At 35.8% G+C, this 21,792-nt stretch overlaps 6 protein-coding genes across 6 annotated transcripts; 1 reads left to right on the plus strand and 5 right to left on the minus strand.

Moving 5' to 3' along the window:
- Positions 1-1,003: 1,003 nt before the first annotated feature.
- On the minus strand, positions 1,004-1,428 carry LOC109181131. Its single transcript, XM_019330885.1, has 2 exons — positions 1,254-1,428; positions 1,004-1,146 (listed from the first exon to the last, which is right to left on the minus strand). The coding sequence occupies exons 1-2, from the start codon at positions 1,426-1,428 to the stop codon at positions 1,004-1,006; spliced, it is 318 nt and encodes a 105-aa protein (XP_019186430.1).
- Positions 1,429-2,965: 1,537 nt separating this feature from the next.
- LOC109182380 (zeatin O-glucosyltransferase-like) lies at positions 2,966-4,592 on the minus strand. Its single transcript, XM_019332552.1, has one exon. The coding sequence runs from the start codon at positions 4,492-4,494 to the stop codon at positions 3,115-3,117; it is 1,380 nt and encodes a 459-aa protein (XP_019188097.1). The 5' UTR covers positions 4,495-4,592; the 3' UTR covers positions 2,966-3,114.
- A 1,000-nt stretch (positions 4,593-5,592) lies between these two features.
- On the minus strand, positions 5,593-7,192 carry LOC109182379 (zeatin O-xylosyltransferase-like). The gene has a single exon (XM_019332551.1). The coding sequence runs from the start codon at positions 7,175-7,177 to the stop codon at positions 5,735-5,737; it is 1,443 nt and encodes a 480-aa protein (XP_019188096.1). The 5' UTR covers positions 7,178-7,192; the 3' UTR covers positions 5,593-5,734.
- A 4,295-nt stretch (positions 7,193-11,487) lies between these two features.
- LOC109181132 (E3 ubiquitin-protein ligase Praja-2-like) lies at positions 11,488-12,219 on the plus strand. The gene has a single exon (XM_019330886.1). The coding sequence runs from the start codon at positions 11,488-11,490 to the stop codon at positions 12,217-12,219; it is 732 nt and encodes a 243-aa protein (XP_019186431.1).
- Positions 12,220-13,946: 1,727 nt separating this feature from the next.
- LOC109181133 (E3 ubiquitin-protein ligase At1g63170-like) lies at positions 13,947-14,666 on the minus strand. The gene has a single exon (XM_019330887.1). The coding sequence runs from the start codon at positions 14,664-14,666 to the stop codon at positions 13,947-13,949; it is 720 nt and encodes a 239-aa protein (XP_019186432.1).
- A 1,398-nt stretch (positions 14,667-16,064) lies between these two features.
- LOC109181134 (E3 ubiquitin-protein ligase CIP8-like) lies at positions 16,065-16,775 on the minus strand. Its single transcript, XM_019330889.1, has one exon. The coding sequence runs from the start codon at positions 16,773-16,775 to the stop codon at positions 16,065-16,067; it is 711 nt and encodes a 236-aa protein (XP_019186434.1).
- Between the last annotated feature and the right edge of the window lie 5,017 nt (positions 16,776-21,792).

Here is a 21,792-nt window from a genome sequence, read left to right on the forward strand (position 1 = left end):
CAACACAATATTTTAAGTTTGACGGTTGTCGGAGCTGTTTATTGAGCTCTTGGTTTGAATTGATCTTTTAAACTAATTTATATATATACTTGTACGTGGTCTAATTTTTTGTCGGTTAAAGTTATAAAACATATTGGTACAAAAGACACAATTTAAGATGATTTACATCATTGTGATATTTTGTTGATTAGGACCACAAGACGGGTGGGTCCAAAAGACACAATTACCTTTTAAGGGAAAATTGCACTTTTCGTCCCTAAGTTGAATAATTGTAGAATTCATCTTTAAGTGTGAGTTATACTCACTTTTCGTCCTTAAGTTATCATTGACGTTGGAGATATTTATCAGTATAAATGTTATCAGAAAATTTTACATTGGAAATTCGAAAAACATTTTTTAGAAGTCATTTTCCAGTTTCGAAACGCACCCTTATCAAATACTAAACAATCTAATTAGATTGTACAGCTTCAAGAGTGAAAATTGTGAGAAAAATTTTAAGAACTCAAGATGTGTAACATTACTCAAAAATAAATTAACATGAAAAATAACTCTCATTTCTTACTCAACACCTTCTCCTTCTATGTAGACACTTTTCGATTTGTAAAACTCACATGGTAAAAATATTATATCTTTGTTTGTGGGAGATAAAAATGAGAAAAATAGAATTTGAAAGTACTCTTTGAACAAATATGACTGGATGGACTAAATTAACATCATTTCGTAAAATATAAGAAACAACAAGCCTGATGGAGAAAGCATTGATATATAACTGCAAATCTGCAGTAAATAAAGAACACTACTGAACGGAGCGTATGTCAACCTGAAGATCACACCTAAGCCGCCGCGCTTTCTCGACCAATTCGTCGGCGATTTCGAGGACAGTTTCGGCGTCAATAGGCCTCGAAATCGCCGACGAAGTGGTCGAGAAAGCGCGGCGGCTTAGGTGTGATCTCCAGGTTGACATACGCTCCGTTCAGTAGTGTTCGTTACTGCAGATTTGCAGTTATATATCAATGCTTTCTCCATCTGGCTCGTTGTACAGAGGGACTATGCCGTCGGCGAATTCGTGGAAGACAGTGTTTCCACTGGAAGCATTTTCATCTGCTTCAGAAGCAAGCTTCTCATCATCTTCAAACCTAATAGAATCTGCAAAAGTTACACAAATTCATAACACCCAAAGAAGAACATACATCAGATTAAAGCTTTAAACATGGAATAATGGAAGCAAATAGAGATAGAGATGAGAAGCCTACAGAGAAGGGAGAAAGTTGGGGAAGAAGTGAAGAGGTGTGCTGCTAGAATAAAGCTACAAGAAATGAGAGACAGGAAGAGGAGATAGAAAAGCTTTGGTTTAACTATAGTCATATGACTAGAACTGCAATCATCATCAATATCACCCTCTTTCTTCAAGGACTGATAGCTTTTCATCATATATTTTTCTTTAATTCTATATATATTCTGATCTGTGTATTTATATTTGTGTTATGCATGTATCTAATGCAGTGTGAAAGGATAGAGATTTATATGTAACATGAAGTGAATTAAGACATAGAATAATTCCTATTGCCCGATTGATACCAACAGTTCCTTTTTATATCGGATACAGTTATTATGCCTATGTGATATACAATTAAGCATAACATGAATGATTATATTGTATCTGGTACAAAAGACCAGACATTGTTGTCCAGAGCTACATTCCCTATAAATTCATTTTATTTTATTTGCAATAATCACTCTTTAGATGGGGAAAGTGAGTGCACTAGCTACCTTTTTCTAGTATGTAAACTTTGAACTTTGGTACTCAGCTCCAAAATGTTGCAAAAATGGCAAATGGAAATTACAATATTAGAATATAATTAATAAGATTGCCTAAATTGAATTAGCTAGTTCTAAATCAAAGGTATTTGGAAACGTGAAGTATGAATAAGTATACATCCAATGCATGGGAAAGAGTATATGTTACGTTGTAGTCATTAGTAGAAATGAAATTAAAAAAGAAAAAAGTCTATTTCTTTAAAATGATATGTTTGATACATGTATCTACCACAAAAAGTACTAATTGTACTTCCATATACTAAAATCATATATTTTGATTTACTCCTTAGCTCCAACCTAAAGATGATAATATGGACTAGATCGACATACATAAACACGAGTTAGGCTAGACATGACCCACATACTACTATGTCTAGACTGGCACGACACGATCTTATATATATGGTCCTGTCGGGTCACCTTTCATATAATGTGAATTGTATTAGGCTAGTCAGGCCCACATTACTATAATATATTTTTCTTTTAAATTTTTTTTCTAGCTTCTTCATTTTTTTTTTTTTAAATTCTTTCGTGTTATTATTTTTATTTAAGTTTGTAACCTAAAAATGTATTGGTTGTATTTCTTTTGCATAGAAGGTAAGTCCCAACACCTTTTATAAAGAGTCACCCACTCATACTCCTTAAGTTTACAAACTGGCCTTTACAAATTCACCATCACACTCCATAAGTTTGACTATTAAGCTAAGAGCCAATAAAACAAAGACATTAATATATGCATAACTCATAAGTCATAAGATGGAGGAGTTAGGGAAGGCGACAGACCATACATTCCAACCCACATGTAATTGACTATACAAATTTGGAATAAGTTTTGCTCCACGTGGTTGGACTTGATATTTAATGTTCCAATCAAATGCCATCCCATCATTGGATTGAATTACGTGTTGCCAAACCAAAGAAGTTAATTAGTCCAACACAATGTTTTAATTTTGATTTTTCTTTTGCCTGATCCCAACACCTCCCACATAAGGAAGAACGTGATACCAGTGGACCACAAAAGACACAACTCAATTGATTTATTTCAATTTATATATTGTAATTTTTTATGAACTAAGATCACCGGACGGATTGGATGATCCAAAAGACACAGACCTTTTATATATACTAGTTGAAAAGTACTACGGAGTATATCATAAAAAAACAAACAACTTTAAAGCTTGTGAGCTATGATGACTGTTGAGAAAGCGCAGCATTATTGAAGAGCACGGTACGGTTACATGCAATATAATGCATAACAGAATGTAAAATTATACAGTAAAAACGAACAGTGCATGTCTATCTGGTGATATGGGCAATGAAAGAGTCGAGTTCCATGCGAGAAGCACCTCCTTCTTGTGCTGATTTTCTAATGGTTTCCCCAAATTCTTGAGCTCTCTTTCTCATCTCATCTCCTTCCTTAGACCCCATAAGTCTCCTCACCACATTCTCAATCCCAGATGACTTCACCACCTCATGGCGTTCCCCCCATTCCCTTACAATCAGGCCGGTTTTCAGTATTCCGGCCACCAGAAAACTGTTCATTGGCTGGTCGGAGTGCATGGGCCAGGCAGCCATTGGAACGCCCAGAGTAATACTTTCCATGCATGAATTCCATCCGCAGTGACTCATGAACCCTCCTGTGGCCCGATGGCTCAGGATCTCGGGTTGGGGCACCCAGTCTCGGACCACTAACCCCACCCCTTTTAATTTAACCCTCTCTTCAAACCCTTCCGGCAGCTCAATAACCCTCCTTGATTTCCCGGAAAAGATGTTCCCTTTATCTGCATCCCTTAACACCCATAAAAACTTTTGTTTGCTCAGCTCCAACCCCGTAGCCAGCGCCCTCACCTCCTCGTCCGAGATTGAAGTCATCGTACCAAACGAAACAAACAAGACAGAGTTTTGAGGTTGCTGGTCAAGCCAAGATAAGCATGGGTTCTGTTTGTTTGATGAGATCACGCCTGGGAGCATAGGACCAATAAACCATTCCTTCATCTTCTCCACATATCCATCCTTCTCCAATAAATCAATAAATGGACCTTCAATCAACCTATTGGAGTTATGAATATCTCCACTTCTCAACTTTATATACTCTTCCTGAGCCGCTACAAACATGGCAAAGCCCTCCGTCATGCATCCTTCCACACTGGGCATTTCCTCTACTCCTTCCATGGCGATTTGGTTTCCCAATCCATGGTGAATGAAGGACAGTAAAGAGAAAACCGATAAGCAATTAAACGCGTAGGACTCAGCGTTACTGATTGATTCCACATCCTGAACAACCAAAGCCATCAAATTGTCATGAATAATCACAACTCTTCTGGCTTTCGCCGCCAGCTCGCGCAGAACGCCGGCAATGGGGTGGCGGAGAAGCTTCGAAGCGTCGAACGCCGGCTGCAAATGCGCCGGGAACCTAACAGACGCGTTGGGGTTGGGAGAAGGGCAGTCGAATTCGGGAACAGGAAGATCATGGAAATGGATTCCGGCTAGTTTGTTGCGGTCTAATCCGTTGGCCCGAACTCTAGCTTGTTGGTTATGGATGGAAGATCCAATATAGTGAACTGGGAGGCCATAGGAGGAGGAGATTAAGCAGCTGAGCTGAAGAAGCTGGTTCAGATGGCCTTGGGCTGGAAGAGGCACCATAACCACAACAACATCATCGCCGACAGTTTCCATCTGATCTGAATTGCTGTTTTTCTGAGATGTTTCTTCTTTCACCAAGTGAATATAATGTGGTCGTGTATGTATCTATTGTATAGTAGTTCCAAAAACTGCCAATAATGGCTTCAAGATCAAACTGTGCCTGAGCCACATGTGGACCTGTCTTTCTAGAAGCCTTGTTGGGCCGTTTTTGGAAAAATTATACTGTAGACCAGATAATAAACGTTATTTTTTGTATATGAATGTTTGTTTGTTTGTTTGTTTGTTTGTTTTTTTTTTTGTTTTTTTTTGTTTTTTTTTTTTTTTTTTTTTTTGTTTTTAGTTAGTTCACGAGGTATCCTGATAAGACTTTAGCGGTAGAGGGTAACTTTAAGTTCGTAACATACCCGGATGAATGCCGGTTCTCACTGAACTGACCAAATTAAAAGGCAAAGTGCTGACCAGTTCTCAAATATGGACTAAAATTTTGTCAAACAATTGCTTCTTCTGTTGTGTTCTTTTTCCTTTCACCAAGGTGTAAGTCAATTGTTGGGATGCAATAGGAAAATTCAGCCATCGGAAAACATTTTCTGTTGACTGGGGAAAACGAAGCCATTTTGGGGGGTAATGACTTCCGTCAAAATTTGGGGGAAGTCATTTTCTGCCAAAATGTGTAAACATATACAATTCTACTCATTTTTCCATAAAATAAACTAAACACACAAGTTTTCCAAAATGCAACCAAACACTGAAAATGAAAATGTTTTTTAGAAAATGACTCATTTTCCAGAAAATATTTGTCAAAAGTCATTTTCCTGCTCTCCAAACAGACCCAGTGTTCATTCAAATGCCATCCCATCATGGGTGAACTGGATTGAATTAGGTGTTGATTTTTTTTGGTTTAATTGATCACCTAGACTAATTTAATTACTTGTGGTTTTTTTTTTTTTTTTTTTTTTTTTTTTTTGAGCTAAAGTTATAAGACAAATTGGTACAAAAGATACAACTTAGATTAATTTACTCATTGTGATCTTTTGTTGATTAATACCACAAAACAGGTTGGTCCAAAAGACACAATTACCTTTAATTTTTGTACTAGCTGAAAAGTACTACTCCTATATCATAAAAGCAAACAAACAAACAAACAACTTTATAAGCTTGTGAGTTATGATGACAGATGAGAAAGCGCAGCATTATTGAAGAGCACACTAGAGCTACATGCAATATAATGCATCACAGAATGTAAAATTACACAGTAAACATGAACAGTGCATGTCTATCTGGTGATATGGGCAATGAAAGAGTCGAGTTCCATGCGAGAAGCACCCCCTTCTTGTGCTGATTTTCTAATGGTTTCCCCAAGTTTTTGAGCTCTCTTCCTCATCTCATCTCCTTCCTCAGACCCCATAAGTCTCCTCACCACTTTCTCAATCCCAGATGACTTCACCACCTCATGGCGTTCCCCCCATTCCCTTACAATCATGCCTGTTTTCAGTATTCTGGCCACCAAAAAACTGTTCATTGGCTGGTCGGAATGCATGGGCCAGGCAGCTATTGGAACACCCAGAGTAATACTTTCCATGCACGAGTTCCAACCACAGTGACTCATAAACCCTCCCGTGGCCCGATGGCTCAGGATCTCGGGTTGGGGCACCCAGTCTCGGACCACTAACCCCACTCCTTTAACCCTCTCTTCAAACCCTTCCAGCAGCTCAATCCTCCTTGATTTCCCGGAAAAGATGTTCCCTTTATCTGCATCCCTTAAAACCCATAAAAACTTGTGTTTGCTCAGCTCCAACCCCGTAGCCAGCGCTCTCACCTCCTCGTCCGACATTGAAGTCATCGTACCAAACGAAACAAACAAGACAGAGTTTTGAGGTTGCTCGTCAAGCCAAGCTAAGAATGGGTTCTGTTCCTTTGAGATCATGCTCGCCGGGTTTGCATATGCAGGGAGCGTAGGACCAATAAACCATTGCTTCATCATCTTCTCCACATTATATCCATTATCCTTCTCCAATAAATCAATAAATGGACCTTCAATCAACCTGTTGGAGTTATGAATATCTCCACTTCTCAACTCTATATACTCTTTCTGAGCCGCTACAAACATGGCAAAGCTCTCGGTCATGCATCCGTCCACACTGTGCATTATTTCCTCTCCTTCCATGGCGATTTGGTTTCCCAATCCATTGTGAAAGAAGGACAGAAAAGAGAAAACCGATAAGCAATTAAACGCGTAGGACTCAGCATTACTGATTGATTCCACATCCTGAACAACCAGAGCCATCAAACTGTCATGAATAATCACAACTCTCCTGGCTTTCGCCGCCAGCTCGCGCAGAACGCCGGCAAAGGGGTGGCGGAGAAGCTTGGAAGCGTCGAACGCCGGCTGCAAATGCGCCGGGAACTTAACAGACGCGTTTGGGTTGGGAGAAGGGCAGTCGAAATCGGGAACAGGAAGATCATGGAAATGGATTCTTGCTAGTTTCTTGGGGTCTAATCCGTTGGCCCGAACTCTAGCCTGTTGGTTATGGATGGAAGATCCAATATAGTGAACTGGGAGGCCATAGGAGGAGGAGATTAAGCAGCTGAGCTGAAGAAGCTGGTTCAGATGGCCTTGGGCTGGAAGAGGCACCATAACCACAACAACATCATCGCCGACAGTTTCCATTATCTGATCTGAGTTTCTGTTTTTCTGAGATGTTTCTTCTTTCACCATGTGAATATAGTGTGGTCGTTTATGTATCTTTAATCCGCTAAGAATTACATATATGTAAACTTTCGTATGTTGAGCCAATAATGGATCGGAGCAAATTATTTTGTGGACCCGAGTCCACTTTGTAATTTTATTTGATTTTAATGAGTAACTCGTTAATAGACTAATAGAACTGGGTTGCCTAACTTCATTCAAAATTCAAAGACAAAATCTTTTCACAATCATTTTGTCTATTCTTTTGTATCAAATCTATTTTCGATTTTCAATGAAATAGTGCCCTTAACACAATTTACATACTGAATGTTCATAATTTACGTACTAGATATTTACAATTCAAATTGTAAATATTCAATAAGCATTTAATATGTAAATTGTGTATTTTGGACTTAAGTTCATCTTGCAATGTGGACCCGATTCATGGTATAACTGTTGCAATAATGGCTTAAACATCAAACTATACTATATGTGCCTCAGCCACATGGTGGGCCTGTCTTTCTAGAAGCCTTGTTGGGCAGTTTTTGGAAATATTATACTGTAATGTAGACCACGTAACAAACGTTATTTGTAGTATACACACGCTTATTTTTAAAGTATTAAAAATTTATTCTTTCAAAAAGGCTGAACCCCAACTCTAAGGGCCCCCCACACCCCGGCCCGACAGAGCATTTGAGAGGATGTAAATCATGGTGACTCAACTGAACATGAACCATAAATGCTATTAAATATTTATTATTATGTGTCAAATATCTCGTGATTTGATAATATCACTACTGTATATTATAATTAAATAGGTTAGAGTGTAATATATGTATGTTAATGATTCATCGATCTTAGCTTGCTCTGTGAACCATAGTCCAATACAATATATAATGATGGCAGTTTTTGGAACTACTATATAATTTTATATTTCCATGATAAATGCAATTTTATTTGAATGAATATAATAATGTTTTAAAATATATTTCTTTAAAGTTTAGGGTTTTGATTTTTGTAATAAAAAATAATTTATGTATATATATGTATAATAATGATGTCAATCGGGCCTCGAAGAGTCGAAGAGGCTTATTAGCTTCTTTTTTTCTAATCGAGTTTAAAATTATTGGCTCTCCTCAGCTATGAGGATTATCGACGAGCTCAATTAAAACTTACACTAACATTCTAAACTTTCAAGTTTAATAAATTAGCGTGCACTTACACTAATAAATATATTCATTTGATGCAGCCCATCAGAAACTTTAATTATGCCAGTCTCGTCCAAGTGAAATACTAATCGAGTAGATAGTAAGTTCGCTCACTAATTTGACATTATATTGCTCAGAGATAAGGAAATGGTAGAATTGTATGTGAGAGAAGGATTCAAAAAATTACTTCTAAGTAAAATGTTAGGAAAACATATTTGCCAAATATTTTTTTTTAATAGAATAATCATTTTCCTTGAATAACCAAAACAATGAAAAATAATTTTCAAAAATCAATTTCCCAGTTCTCAAATGTAGACTAAAATTTTGTCAAATAATTGCTTCTTCTGCTGTGTTGTTTTTCCTTTCACTAAGGTCTAAGTCATTTGTCCCTGTTTTTGAAAGCTAATTGTAATTTCCCCTAAATTTTCTTGATTAACATTATTGTCATTATTAATGCACTGAAAAAAACACTTACTAGTTTAAGGACGTAAACCAATAGTTTTGTCTGCAATGATGGCTGCTAGATAAGACAATCATTTAATATAACGTGGTCCACTTTTAAATATGTAACTACATTGATGCGCCATAGGTCCAAAGGAGATCCATTTTTATTGTTAAAGAAGGGAGCCGCCATGGGTTCAAAGGGGATCCATTTTTATTGCTAAAGGAAGAAGGAAGCTGAAGCAAAATGAGCTAAGTAGATGTAACCAGAATTGAACCTTCAATCTTTCACTTAATAACACACAATCAATCCACTTAACTATACAAACCAAAATGTATTAAATGGCAGAAAGCTCTACTTATATTAGATAGTGCACTGAGAACAAAGTAGTGGGAATACATGTGTGACCAAGAATGAAGATTAGTCGATGTTGTACTTTTGTCAAGCATCTGAAGGGGCCTCTACACTATAAATAGGCACCCTTTTTTCTCTTAAGACACCATCCTCGGGTTCACTAAATCCCCCCTTGTCAAGTGGCTTATGATCCTAAATTCCAACCATACTAGGGTTCGATTTCCACGACTATATTTATTTTTAGTCCACTATTTGAGCTATATATAACCTGTATTATTTATTTGGGCCGCCGTTTTGAGTATCTCGGGCTTTGTACATTCCATTTTGGGCCTAGTACCATGAGCAATAATATTACTATTTTCCTACCATCGTTTTGTACTTCCATACTTGGACTATTATTTTCCTACCCCCAATGTTGTACTTCTTTACCCGGTTTATGGTGAATCCAATTTCTTCAATAATCATCAAACATAATATTTAGTTTTGGACTTTTAGTATATTGAAGATTCATTTTCAGTTAATTCAAAATTAATTTTTAGTATACTAAATGTTTATTTTTTGATATACAATTCAACAATAAACTGTGAATATACTAAAATGAAAATTTATTAACTAGCTAGTGATTCACACGACAATATACACCATTATCTATTGTATAATTTTGTGTAGATAAGACAAAGCATGACCCACATTTGTACATGCCTTAAAATTCTACGGAGTATATGATTTGTAGCAGCTGGCCAATGGTAGTGAACACAACTCCCTCGCACGGCAAGAAATCAACGTAACAAAGAAATACATGGCCCTAAAATCTCATGAAATTAGGTTTTAATCTAATCATAGAAAATAATCTGTCTTTTTCAATATATCTAGTAATAAATTACAAACTTTTCCTTTTTAACCTGGCCATCAAAAGAAGTGATTTTATGGACTCATACTATTTGTCTTTTTTTCAATAAAATTAAGAGCCTTTCATTTTCTTTACCAGCTGTGGCCAACATATATAGTTCTTGGCAGTAATCATCATATAGTTTTCAACACATGTTTATGTCTTTTGCTTATGGCAGATGAATGACGATGACAACAATGTTATAGTGCTATTGAAATGGGACGCTGACTGCTACGTAATTAAGTATAAAGAAATAAAGTTTCTTGAGCTATTTATCACTCGAGATCGAAGAAGCAATTCAGACAGGAGTTTTAGTTCGATGACAAGATGCTGGACTCGGGCCAGAAGAAGAAGCAATGGTTTATTGGCCCTATTCTCCCTGAAAACCCTGGATTAATCTCAAATAACCATATAGCTTCTGCTTAGATTGGCTTGATGGGCAACCTCAAAACTCTGTCCTGTAAGTTTCGTTTGGTACGATGACTTCAATGTCGGATGAGGAGGTGAGGAAGCTGGCGATGGGGTTGGAGCAGAGCAAACAGAAGTTTGTATGGGTGTTGAGAGATGCAGATAAAGGAAACATTTTTTAAAAATGCCAATATAAGTGTAATTTTAAAATTTTCAATTGAAAGTTTTTAATGATATTTGTTTTCATTAATTTTATTTGTAAAAAATAAAAACAAAAATAAAATAATTAAGTTGAAAAAAATAGTGAGAAAAATTAGGGACCATTTTGGGTTCATGTTACATAATACACCTTATGATATAACTATATATTATGTTTACTGATATCTGTTTCGAATTGAAGGGTATTTTTCTAAACCAGTGTCCATAGTAACACACAAAACTAATTTTAACTTGAACTAATAGTCAATTGAATTGCAATTATAATTTTCACATTCATGTTAAGCAAGAACTTCAACTTTTTGAGTTCTCAAGAGGTGGCAGTCAAACTGTACTCAAAGAATCACTATCTCATTCACATCCTTTGAAAATGGCAATTAATGGAAATTAATAGAAAATTTAAGATGCAATGCATGTATAAAATATTAAATCAACTAATAATATAATAAGTTTTGAATTTTTCAAACATAATTCAAGTCCGAAAAGGTTAGGATAAAAGTAATTTTAATTTATAATTTTTCAAACATAATTCAAGTCCGAAAAAGGTTAGGATAAAAGTAATTTTAATTCATAATTTTTCAATCATAATTCAAGTCCAAAAAAGGTTAGGATAAAAGTAATTTTAATTTATAATTTTTCAAACATAATTCAAATCCGAAAAAGATTAGGATAAAAGTTTGTGGCCTTCTACAGAATTACATGTATATATACCTTAGCCTTGTCTGCTACAGAATTAATTCAGCTATTTGTATAGGCAATTACATATATACTTGATAAGTTACTAGGAATAAGAAAACCCTAAAGAAGAAAGAAAAAGTCAGTAATGGAGAAGGGTATTGACCAATTTGAGGCTGGCTTACCCTCGGTACGGCCACATAATCCCGATAACTATGATTCTGATTCTGATTCTGATTCCGTTCTCAACAATGAAGAAGTAACATATCTTTCCGACGATGGTTCTGTTCTTGACAATGAAGAAGTAGCATATCTTTCCAATGATGATTCTATTCTCGGTCATGAAGAAGTAGCATCCAATGATGATTATGTTATCCATAATGAAGAAGTAATAAATCTCTCGGACAATAATTCTGTTCTCGGCGATGAAGAAGAAACATATCTTTTCGACAATGATTCTGTTCTCGCCGATGAATTAGCAAATCTTTCCGACGACGGTGGTGGTTCTGTTCTCGACTATGAAGAAGTAACATATCTTTCTTACGATGCAGAAGCATATCCTACCGAAATTATCTTAGTATCCGGCGAGAATTCCGGAGCGGAGGCGACGACGAGGGGCGTAGATCAGAACAGGGAGGCGATCAAGTCGTTGGAGAGGAAGATAATAGAGTACGATGAGAGGGATAGTGGCAAAGAAGACGGTGATTGTTGCGTTATTTGCTTGGAGGAGTTAATGGTGGGAATAGTGGTGGCTGTGATGCCGTGCAACCATTGTTCCTTTCACGACGGCTGCCTCTCAACTTGGCTGGAGAGAAGCCTTTGCTGTCCTCTCTGCCGCCGCATGATTTCCGGCCCGCCGCTGCAGGAGAGCCTTTCCTAGAGCATGATCAATACATATCCTGATATCCATGCGGAATTGGTAATACATTTTTTGAATGTGGCTCTCGGAATTGGTAATACATACTCATAGTTTTTTATTTTTTATTTTTATGGCATACCAATAGTTTAGATTTGTATAATTTTTGTAGTTTTTAAATACTTTTAAAATGAAACTTTTATTAACTTTCATATCATAAAATTCTTTTTCTCAAATTGTTCTGAACAACCGCGCCTGCGGTTAACAAAAGGAAAAAAAAAATTATTACAAATATAAACATAAAAAAGTAAAATCAAAAGTATTATATGAATATTGTGAAACTATAGTAAAATTTGAGGATGGTAAATAAAAATTTTTCTTTGAATATTTAGGGAGAAAAGTTATTAGTGAAAGTTTAGAAGTTAGGAATAAAATAAGAAAAGAATAAAAATCAAAACATAGAAGTTTTATATATGAAAAAAATAAAAAGGCTTTGATTTGTTGATGTATTTAGCGAGAAAAAGTTGATAGAGAAAGTTTAGAAATTATGAGAAAAAATTCACGAACGTTTTAACAATTTTCTTAATTCGCCTAAAAGTTGTAATAATTTTTTATTGATTTAGATTTAAGACTCATTTTCAATATTATTCAGTGTGGATCAAATTAAAGGAGACTCATTTTCAATATTTAAAAGGAATAAACTAATGTCTCCACCAGGGACAAGGCGAGACTTCCAGGTGAGGACAAATTGATAGAGTCACATAACTTCTTCTTCTTAAACTTGAGAATGAGGACAAAAGAAAAAAAAAAAAAAAAAAAAAGGAAATAGTTGATCCTCAAGAAAACAAAACAAAAAAAAAAAAAGTTTATTACATTCCATAAATTGATTAAGATAAAATTTTTAAAAATAAAATAATGCTTCCACTTGGAGATCAGATAAAGAGAGACGCCATGTGGAGATGAAACTAACCGATGGAGACTACACGTAGCTTTTCAGTTTTTGGTAGAGTATGAGGGCATAAGAAGGAAATAATTAACGGATAAAGGAGGGGTAACCAAATAATGTAATTTTGAAATCGTATGATATTTTTTTAGTTAAAATGTAATATATAATTTTTGTATTTATATATAAATATTACATTTAAATTAAATAATATTATACATTTTATTTGAGAGTAATGGATGATATATTAAGAGGTTGATCGGTTGGACTACCTTTAAGGTAGCTGGTCGGATCAGTGATCTCAAGATCCAACCTCGTAGATAATGAGCTCATATATGGATTAATTGGCTCGAGAGACTGGCCGGAGACGAATAATTATTTGAAACCTTCTTCGTTTGTTTTAATAATTATTTTTTTTAAAAAAATAATTTAATTAAGTTGACCTGTTGGAAACCTGCAAATTAGAAGAATTTTATGAAATTGGTTAGTTTAGAGGTCTAATTGTAGGTTGGTTAGTTTAAGGACTCAATTGTAGGTTTAATATGACTATATCTGTTAAATTAATATGAGTATATCCATTGTAGTCTCATGACGACATTAAAAAATTAAACAAAATCGTTTTTTCAGTAATATTTTACAAACTGTAATGAATATGAGTAGAACCAGAATCCCATGACATTAAAAAACAAAATCATTTTTGCAGTAATATTTTAATTACAAACTCTACTGAATAATGAAATCCTGTTTCATAATGAATGTCGTCTTAAAGAAAATACCAACAAGCTCCTTTAATTTACAAGAAGCGTAATTAAGGACGAGAATTCGGCGGAGCGGCGGCAGCGGGATCAGATATCTTACGACGGCAAAGAGGGCAGGAAGGGCTTATCTCCACCCAAGATGAGAGGCAGTCGTCGTGAAAGGAGTGATGGCTGCACGGCATCACAGCCGCATCTGTCCCCGCCGTTAACTCCTCCAAGCAAATAACGCAACTATTACCGCCGCACTCTATTCTCTTCCTCTTTAACGACTTCACTTCGAAACCGCCATCGGAGGCGGCGGCGGCGGCGGCGCCATTTACTCCCTCCACTGCCTCTCCCAAATCTCGATCATCCTCGTACGTTTCTTGATCGTCGAAACCTGGCATATGAACCGTCCGTATGTCAACCCGAATAGTACACTTATACTCCCTTGCTTTATCGATCACTTCGTCGATGATTTCAAGGACCATGCCGGCGTTAATAGGCCAGTCACACAGCCCTTCGCAAAAGATGAAATCCCGGCAGTCGCCCTGCAACCGGTTCGACCCCTCCGCCAGCAAGTCGTGGCTCAGGCATATGGTTCGTGATTCTTCCCCGTATCCAACAGTATCGTCAAAGGCGTCAGCTGTGCGGTGAGAGAAGCGGACATGGACGTGAGGCCCAGACGGCGCAGAAGAGGCGGCGCAATCTTCTTCGACTGTGGGATACGGCCGCACAGAATAGAATGTGTAATAGTCGGAATAGTCGTCGTCAAAACCACTCTCCTCCATTAATCCTTTCTTCCTATTTCTCTTCCTCTTCCTCTTCCTCTTCTTCTTCTTTTTCTTCACTTCTGCGCAGCTTTAATAAATAGCGGAGGATTTGGAAACGTTGTTTGCTAATCCTTATTTGACTGGAACTTGAGTTGTCCAGCTATTTACTTTTATATACGAAAACTTACTTGAACTCCAAGTTACTAGAAAATTTAGCAAATTATTTTTTTTTTTTTGAATGCAAATTTAGCAAATTATTAATTGATCTTATATTTTGTATTTTTACGTGGTTAATTAGGGATGCTAATCTTATCATAAAATCTATGAACTGTTAAATTGAAAATTTTTAGGGTTTGGACTTTGGACCAAAATATTTTAATTATATAAAAAATTAATTTAATTTGATAAGTCTAATAATCTGAGCCACTTAAAAAGATTAATTTTTGTTAAAGAAGTGATGTGCAACAAAATATACATAAAATTTATTTGGGAATAAGGGTCAAATAAGCCATTCAACTGCCCACCATAATGCAATTAGGCCACCGAACTTTAAAAAAAAACTACAATTGAATTTCTAAACTATCCTATTTCATGCAATTCGTCCAAGGTTTTCCAAATTTTTATCAGGTCATCCAAATTTAAAATAATTTTTAAAAATTAATAAATTAATGAATAAAAATGAAAAAAAAAAAAAAAAAAACTTTGTCTCCGCTTGAGACGATGATGCAGTACCTTCAGGAATTTTTATCCACATTAATTAGCCGTCGGAAAACTTATGCTATAGTCCGACAGATCATCGGATCTACTGCATGCTCCGATCCATATCTAAAATGTACATCTTTTATTTTCAATCAAATCCATTTCTTTCTCCTTCTTTTGGGGCCAAGAAATCTATTACAGATTAAGAAGATGAGTGGAGATCGAGGAGCGACCACCAAAAGCAGCACTGTTGATGTTTTACCCCATTTTTTAATCTTTAACAAAGATCTACAGTTGAATTCGATTAATATTTCTTTTTAAAAATTTATGTTGGTTTCTCTTCACAGAAAAAGAAAAAAAAAAATCATGTTGGTTTTGTTACAGATGGTCTGGTGTTGATATTTGGTGTTTAAGGATTCATGAATTTTGGTGTTTAAAAACTCTTGAAGTTTTCTTCATAAAAAAAAAAAAAAAAATCTTGAAGGTACTGCATCTTCGTCTCCAGTGATGAGACAATAAATTTTCGATCTCTTTTTCATAAAAAAAAACAAAATCGTTTTTGCAGTAATATAATATTTTACAAACTCTAACAGCATTGGATGAAATTACGATTTCAACAAAAAACAAAATCATTTTTGCACTAGTATTTTACAAACTCTAATGAATAATGGAATCCTGTTTCACAATACATATCTTCAAGAAAATACCAAACCGTAATTAAGAAGTAGAATCCGCGGCGGCAGCAGGCATCTTGCGACGGCAGAGAGGGCAGGAAGGGCTTCTCTCCAGCCAAGATGAGAGGCAGTCGTGGTGAAAGGAGCAATGGCTGCACGGCATAACACCCACCACATCTATCCCCGCCGTTAACACCTCCAAGCAAATAACGCAACAACCACCATCCCTCTCATCGTACGCCATTCTCTTCCTCTTTAGTGACTTGATGATCACGAAACCGCCATCTGAGGCGGCGGCGCCGCCATTTACTCCCCGCGCCGCCGCTCCAAAATCTCGATCATCCTCGTACGTTTCTTGAACGTCGTCGGAACCTCGTATCTGAACCGACTGTATCTCAACCCGAAGATCACACTTAAACTGCAACACTTTCTCGTTCACCTCGTCGGCGATATCAAGGACGGTGCCGGCGTCAATAGGCCAGTAACACAGCCCTTCGGAGAAGATGAAGCTCCGACAGTCGTCTCCCGATTCCTCCGCCAGATCGTCGTCGCTCAGGCAGATGGTTCGTAATTCTTCCTCGTATTCTCCATCGTCACTGTCGTCAACTGTCTGGTGAGAGAAGCGGACATGGAAGTGAGGCGGAGAAGAGGCGGCACAGGCGAACGGAGCATTATCTACTCCGACTGTGGGATACGGCCGCACAGAATAGGTCGTGAAATAGTCGGAATAGTCGTCAATACCACTCTCTTCCATTAATCCTTTCTTCTTCTTCTTCTCTTCTACTCTTCTGCACTCTTCTGCGCAGCTTAAATTGCGGAGACGTTGTTTCCTAAATCCTTATTTGAGTGGAACTTGAGTTGTCCATCTTTTATATACGGAAACTTTCTTGAACCTAAAGTTACCAAAAATCTTTGGGTTAAAATATTTTATAAAAGATTAGCTTGATGATCATAGTGGCCCTAACCCAAATAGAATACCTTTAATTTATATGCAACAAAATATATATTAAATTTATATGTAAGCTTATTTTTAATATTTTTTTTAAAAAATTAAATAAATTTTAAATAATATATAAATAAATTTATTATATTACAAATAAAATATTTTTATGAAAATAAATAATGAAAATTTAAAAACTTAATTACTATAAATATTATATTATATTATATTATAGTGCAAGTATATTAATTATTTTTAGTTAAAATTTCGCTATGTAAATTGAGGTTTAGGTTGATTATATGATGTATAAGTTTATATTTATTATTGTAAATGTAAATGTGTTAGTTTATTAAAATTTAAATTTTAGAATATATATTAATTTGAAAATGTCAATAGTTTTAATTAAACTTGACTGCACAACAGCTCGAAGGTTTTATGGTTAGGGCCAAAAATCATCATCCCGATAAAATAAAAAATGAATAAGGTTCAAATTAACCACTGAACGTAATATGAAAATGCAATTAGGCCACTGAACGAAAAAAAAAAAGTGCAATTAGGCCATTGAACACTCAAAAAATGTGCAATTAGGCCACTGAACTCTCCAAACGTATGCAATTTTACCGGATAGCAGGTTACCATCAATTTTAGCAGGTTACCTGCTTACGTGGCAGCTTAGTTGACATTTTTAATAATTTTTAAATAATTTTTAATAATTAATTTTAATAATACATTTTATAAAAAATTGGAAAAAATTAAATAAAAAATAAAATAAAGTCGTTTTTATTTTTTTAAAAATTTTTTTAATAAAAAGTTATTATTAAAATTTATTAAAAATTAATTAAAATTTATTAAAAATGCCAACTCAGCTGCCACGTAAGCAGATAACCTGCTAAAATTGAGGGTAACCTGCTATCAGGTGAAATTGCACATTTTTGGAGTGTTCAGTGGCCTAATTGCACTTTTTTTTCGTTCAGTGGCCTAATTGCATTTTCAGGTTACGTTCAGTGGCCAATTTGAACCTTATTCCAATAAAAAAAAAAGGCATAGCTTCAAACTGGTTGGCACTTGGCATGATTGACATTCGTATGGTTAATGTATTAGCCCGAGCGACTCAGCTCGTTCTCAAACTGGTTCTCTTACTTGATTGTTTTTAGTTCCTAATTGTATTCAACACTTGTTTTAATGAAGTTATTTTTTTCCTTTAAAAAAAAAAACCTTTTTACAAAAAAATAAATAAATTAGTTCTATTATTAATTTATTCTCTGTATATAATATATGTATGTATAGGGACGAATTGAGGCGAGCTAAACTTGAATAAACAAAATTCAAAAATCAACTCAATTAAAAGAATTTAAAGTTCAAGCTAAATCAAATTTTAATTTTTTGACCTTGAGAGCTCTACTGGAGTACTCCAACATAGATTATTAAAATAAATAAAAAATCAAAATATACATATCCCTTATGCCTTACACACATCTCCCAATCTAATAAGAAATAAACAATAAAGTTCGGCTACTAACAGAAATTAAAAAATGTTGGTATAATTGTTGATTGAAATGAATGATTCATATTATTTTGAAATAATGAATATTACAAGTGATTTTAATAGCGTAGAGTAGCATTTTTCTTCACCTTTTCTGTCTAAAGGAAAATACTCCTTTCTTTTCAAAAGTTAATAATTCTATTCAATTTATTGAAAATAGTTAAAAATACCTATTTTCCTTTGACTAAGACTATCATTTTTCATTGACCTCATTTTCTTCCCTCTTGCCAAACACTAGAAATTCGGAAAACATTTTCCAGAAGTCATTTTCCGAGTTTCCAAACGCACCCTTATCAAATACTAAACAATCTAATTATATAGTATAGCTTCAAGAGTGAAAATTGTGAGAAAAATTTTAAGAACCCAAGATGTATAACATTACTCAAAAATAAATTAACATGAAAAATAACTCTCATTTCTTACTCATAGCACCTTCTCCTTCTATGCAGACACTTTTCGATTCTTAAAACTCACATGGTAAAAATATCATATCTTTGTTTGTCCGAGATAAAAATGAGAAAAATAGAATTTGAAAGTAGTGTTTGAACAAATATGACTGGATCGGACTGAATTAACATCATTTTGTAAAATATAAGAAACAACAAGCCTGATGGAGAAAGCATTGATATATAACTGCAAATCTGCAGTAAAGAACACTACTGAACGGAGCGTATGTCAACCTGGAGATCACACCTAAGCCGCCGCGCTTTCTCGACCACTTCGGCATCAATAGGCCAGTCGCGCAGAGTCCTCCCCCGACTTCTCCGACAGAACGCGAAAGAGGCGTTAGTTGTTCCTAAACTAGCTATAAGTTTAATTTCCAAGTTTCTTGGCCCTCAAATCAACGGAAATCTTAATTTTATGTAGTCAATTTCATTAATCACTTTGTTTTTTAAAAATATTTTATGTCTATACTAAATTTATTTAATAAAATGATAGAATCTATGCAACAAGTCAAGCTAAATATCTTATAACTTTCCAAACTCTAATAAATAGAAATGCGTAGTTAATAATATGACATGGATATGCTAAATCAGTAATAAATTTGAGAGGTAATGATTAATGAAAACCCTTTACTCAATACTTGATATATAATTGTATAAATATATTAATTAAATGGGTTTCAAAATATATAGGTTTAATTTGGATACCTTACCTGTAGTGACAATTGAATTTGGAATGAGTAAAAGTAGTAATATTCATTTAATACGGAAATAAGTAAATAGGCAAGTATTACATACATACATACACGTGTGTAGTAGTAGTCGGACGACGAGTCAACACTTCTATAAAGTGTTAAGTAAATTTGAGAGAATAATTGCATATGTATTGAATTCAAGACCCTTTAAAACATGACTTCCAGAGATATTTATACAAGATATTTGGACCTTGCAAAAGGAAAGGAGAAAAAATTAACAAAATTGGAATTAGGAAAGTTTCTATATTGTTGTGCATATTTTCTAATATTGAAAAATAATAATCTTTTATTGATTTTCATATCATAAAATTCTTTTTTCTCAAATTGTTGTTGCAAACAACAGCATGTGGTTAACAAAAGGATTTTTTTTTTTTCTTTTTATTACAAACATAAACATAAAAAAATAATATCAAAATTTCCGTTGATTTGAGGGCCAAGAATTTCGCGTTCTAGGGTTTAGAGTTAGTACTCATCCGATCCGCCTATAAATCTTACGGAAATTTCGGAGCGGCTATCGACTTCAGACAAAGAGAAAGTTCATAGCCGCTATCAATAGGCTATAGGCGACTATCTCACAAGATTCTCCGTGCGGCGGAGGAGATAATGCTCCGTTTCCTTGCGCCGCCGCCGCCGCCTCTTCTGAACCGTCTAGGCCTCACGTCCATGTCCGCTTCACTCACCACATTGTGGATGGTTGGATTGACGACAGCGACGACGAGATAGAGTCACGAACCATATGCCTGAGCAACGACTTACTGGAGGAGAATTCGGGATACGACTCTCATAGTTTCATCTTCTTCCAAGGGCTGTGCAACTGGCCTATTGACACCCAAACCGTCCTCGAAATCGCCGACGAAGTGGTCGAGAAAGCGCGGCGGCTTAGGTGTGATCTTCAGGTTGACATACGCTCCATAGAGGATATTGGTTTTGACGACGACTATTTCAGTGCGGCCGTATCCCACAGTCGGAGAAGATTGCGCCGCCTCTTCTGCGCCGTCTCTGCCTCACGTCCATGTCCGCTTCTCTCATCGCACAGCTGACGCCTTTGACGATAATGTTGGATACGGGGAAGAATCACGAATCATATGCCTGAGCGACGACTTGCTGACGGAGGGGTCGAACCGGTTGCAGCGCGACTGCCGGAATTTCATCTTCTCCGAAGGGCTGTGTTACTGGCCTATTGACTGCGGCACCGTCCTTGACATCGCCGACGAGGTGATCGAGAAAGTGTTGCAGTTTAAGTGTGATCTTCGGGTTGAGATACAGTCGGTTCAGATACGAGGTTCCGACGACGTTCAAGAAACGTACGAGGAGGATCGAGATTTTGGAGCGGCGGCGTGGGAAGTAAATGGCGGCGCCGCCGCCTCAGATGGCGGTTTCGTGATCATCAAGTCTCTAAAGAGGAAGAGAATGGCGTACGATGAGAGGGATGGTGGTTGTTGCGGTATTTGCTTAGAGGAGTTAACGGCAGGGACAGATGTGGCTGTGATGCCGTGTAGCCACTGCTCCTTTCACGACGACTGCCTCTCATCTTGGCTGGAGAGAAGCCCTTCCTGCCCTCTCTGCCGTAGCAAGATCTCTCCTGCCGCCGCCTCCTCTCCCACGGATTCTCGTTCTTAATTACGGTTTGGTATTTTCTTGAAGATATGTATTGTGAAACAGGATTCTATTATTCATTAGAGTTTGTAAAATACTAATGCAAAAGTGATTTTGTTTTTTGTTGAAATCGTAATTTCATCCAATGCTGTTAGAGTTTGTCAAATATTTGTTATATTACTGCAAAAACGATTTTGTTTTTTATGAAAAAGAGATGGAAAATTTATTTATGGACAGCGTTTATAATGTTGCTCTCATCACCAGATTTCACTTGATTATGATAATTTAATTTATAATTTTTTAAACATAATTCAAATCCGAAAAAAATTAGGATAAAAGTCGGTGGCCTTCTACAGAATTACATGTATATATACCTTAGCCTTGTCGATCTGCTACAGAATTAATTCATCTATTTGTATAGGCAATTACATATATACTTGATAAGTTACTAGGAATAAGAAAACCCTAAAGAAGAAAGAAAAAGCCATTAATGG

The sequence above is a fragment of the Ipomoea nil genome, unplaced genomic scaffold, assembly GCF_001879475.1.
Source record: "Ipomoea nil cultivar Tokyo-kokei standard unplaced genomic scaffold, Asagao_1.1 scaffold1043, whole genome shotgun sequence".
NCBI lineage: Eukaryota > Viridiplantae > Streptophyta > Magnoliopsida > Solanales > Convolvulaceae > Ipomoea > Ipomoea nil.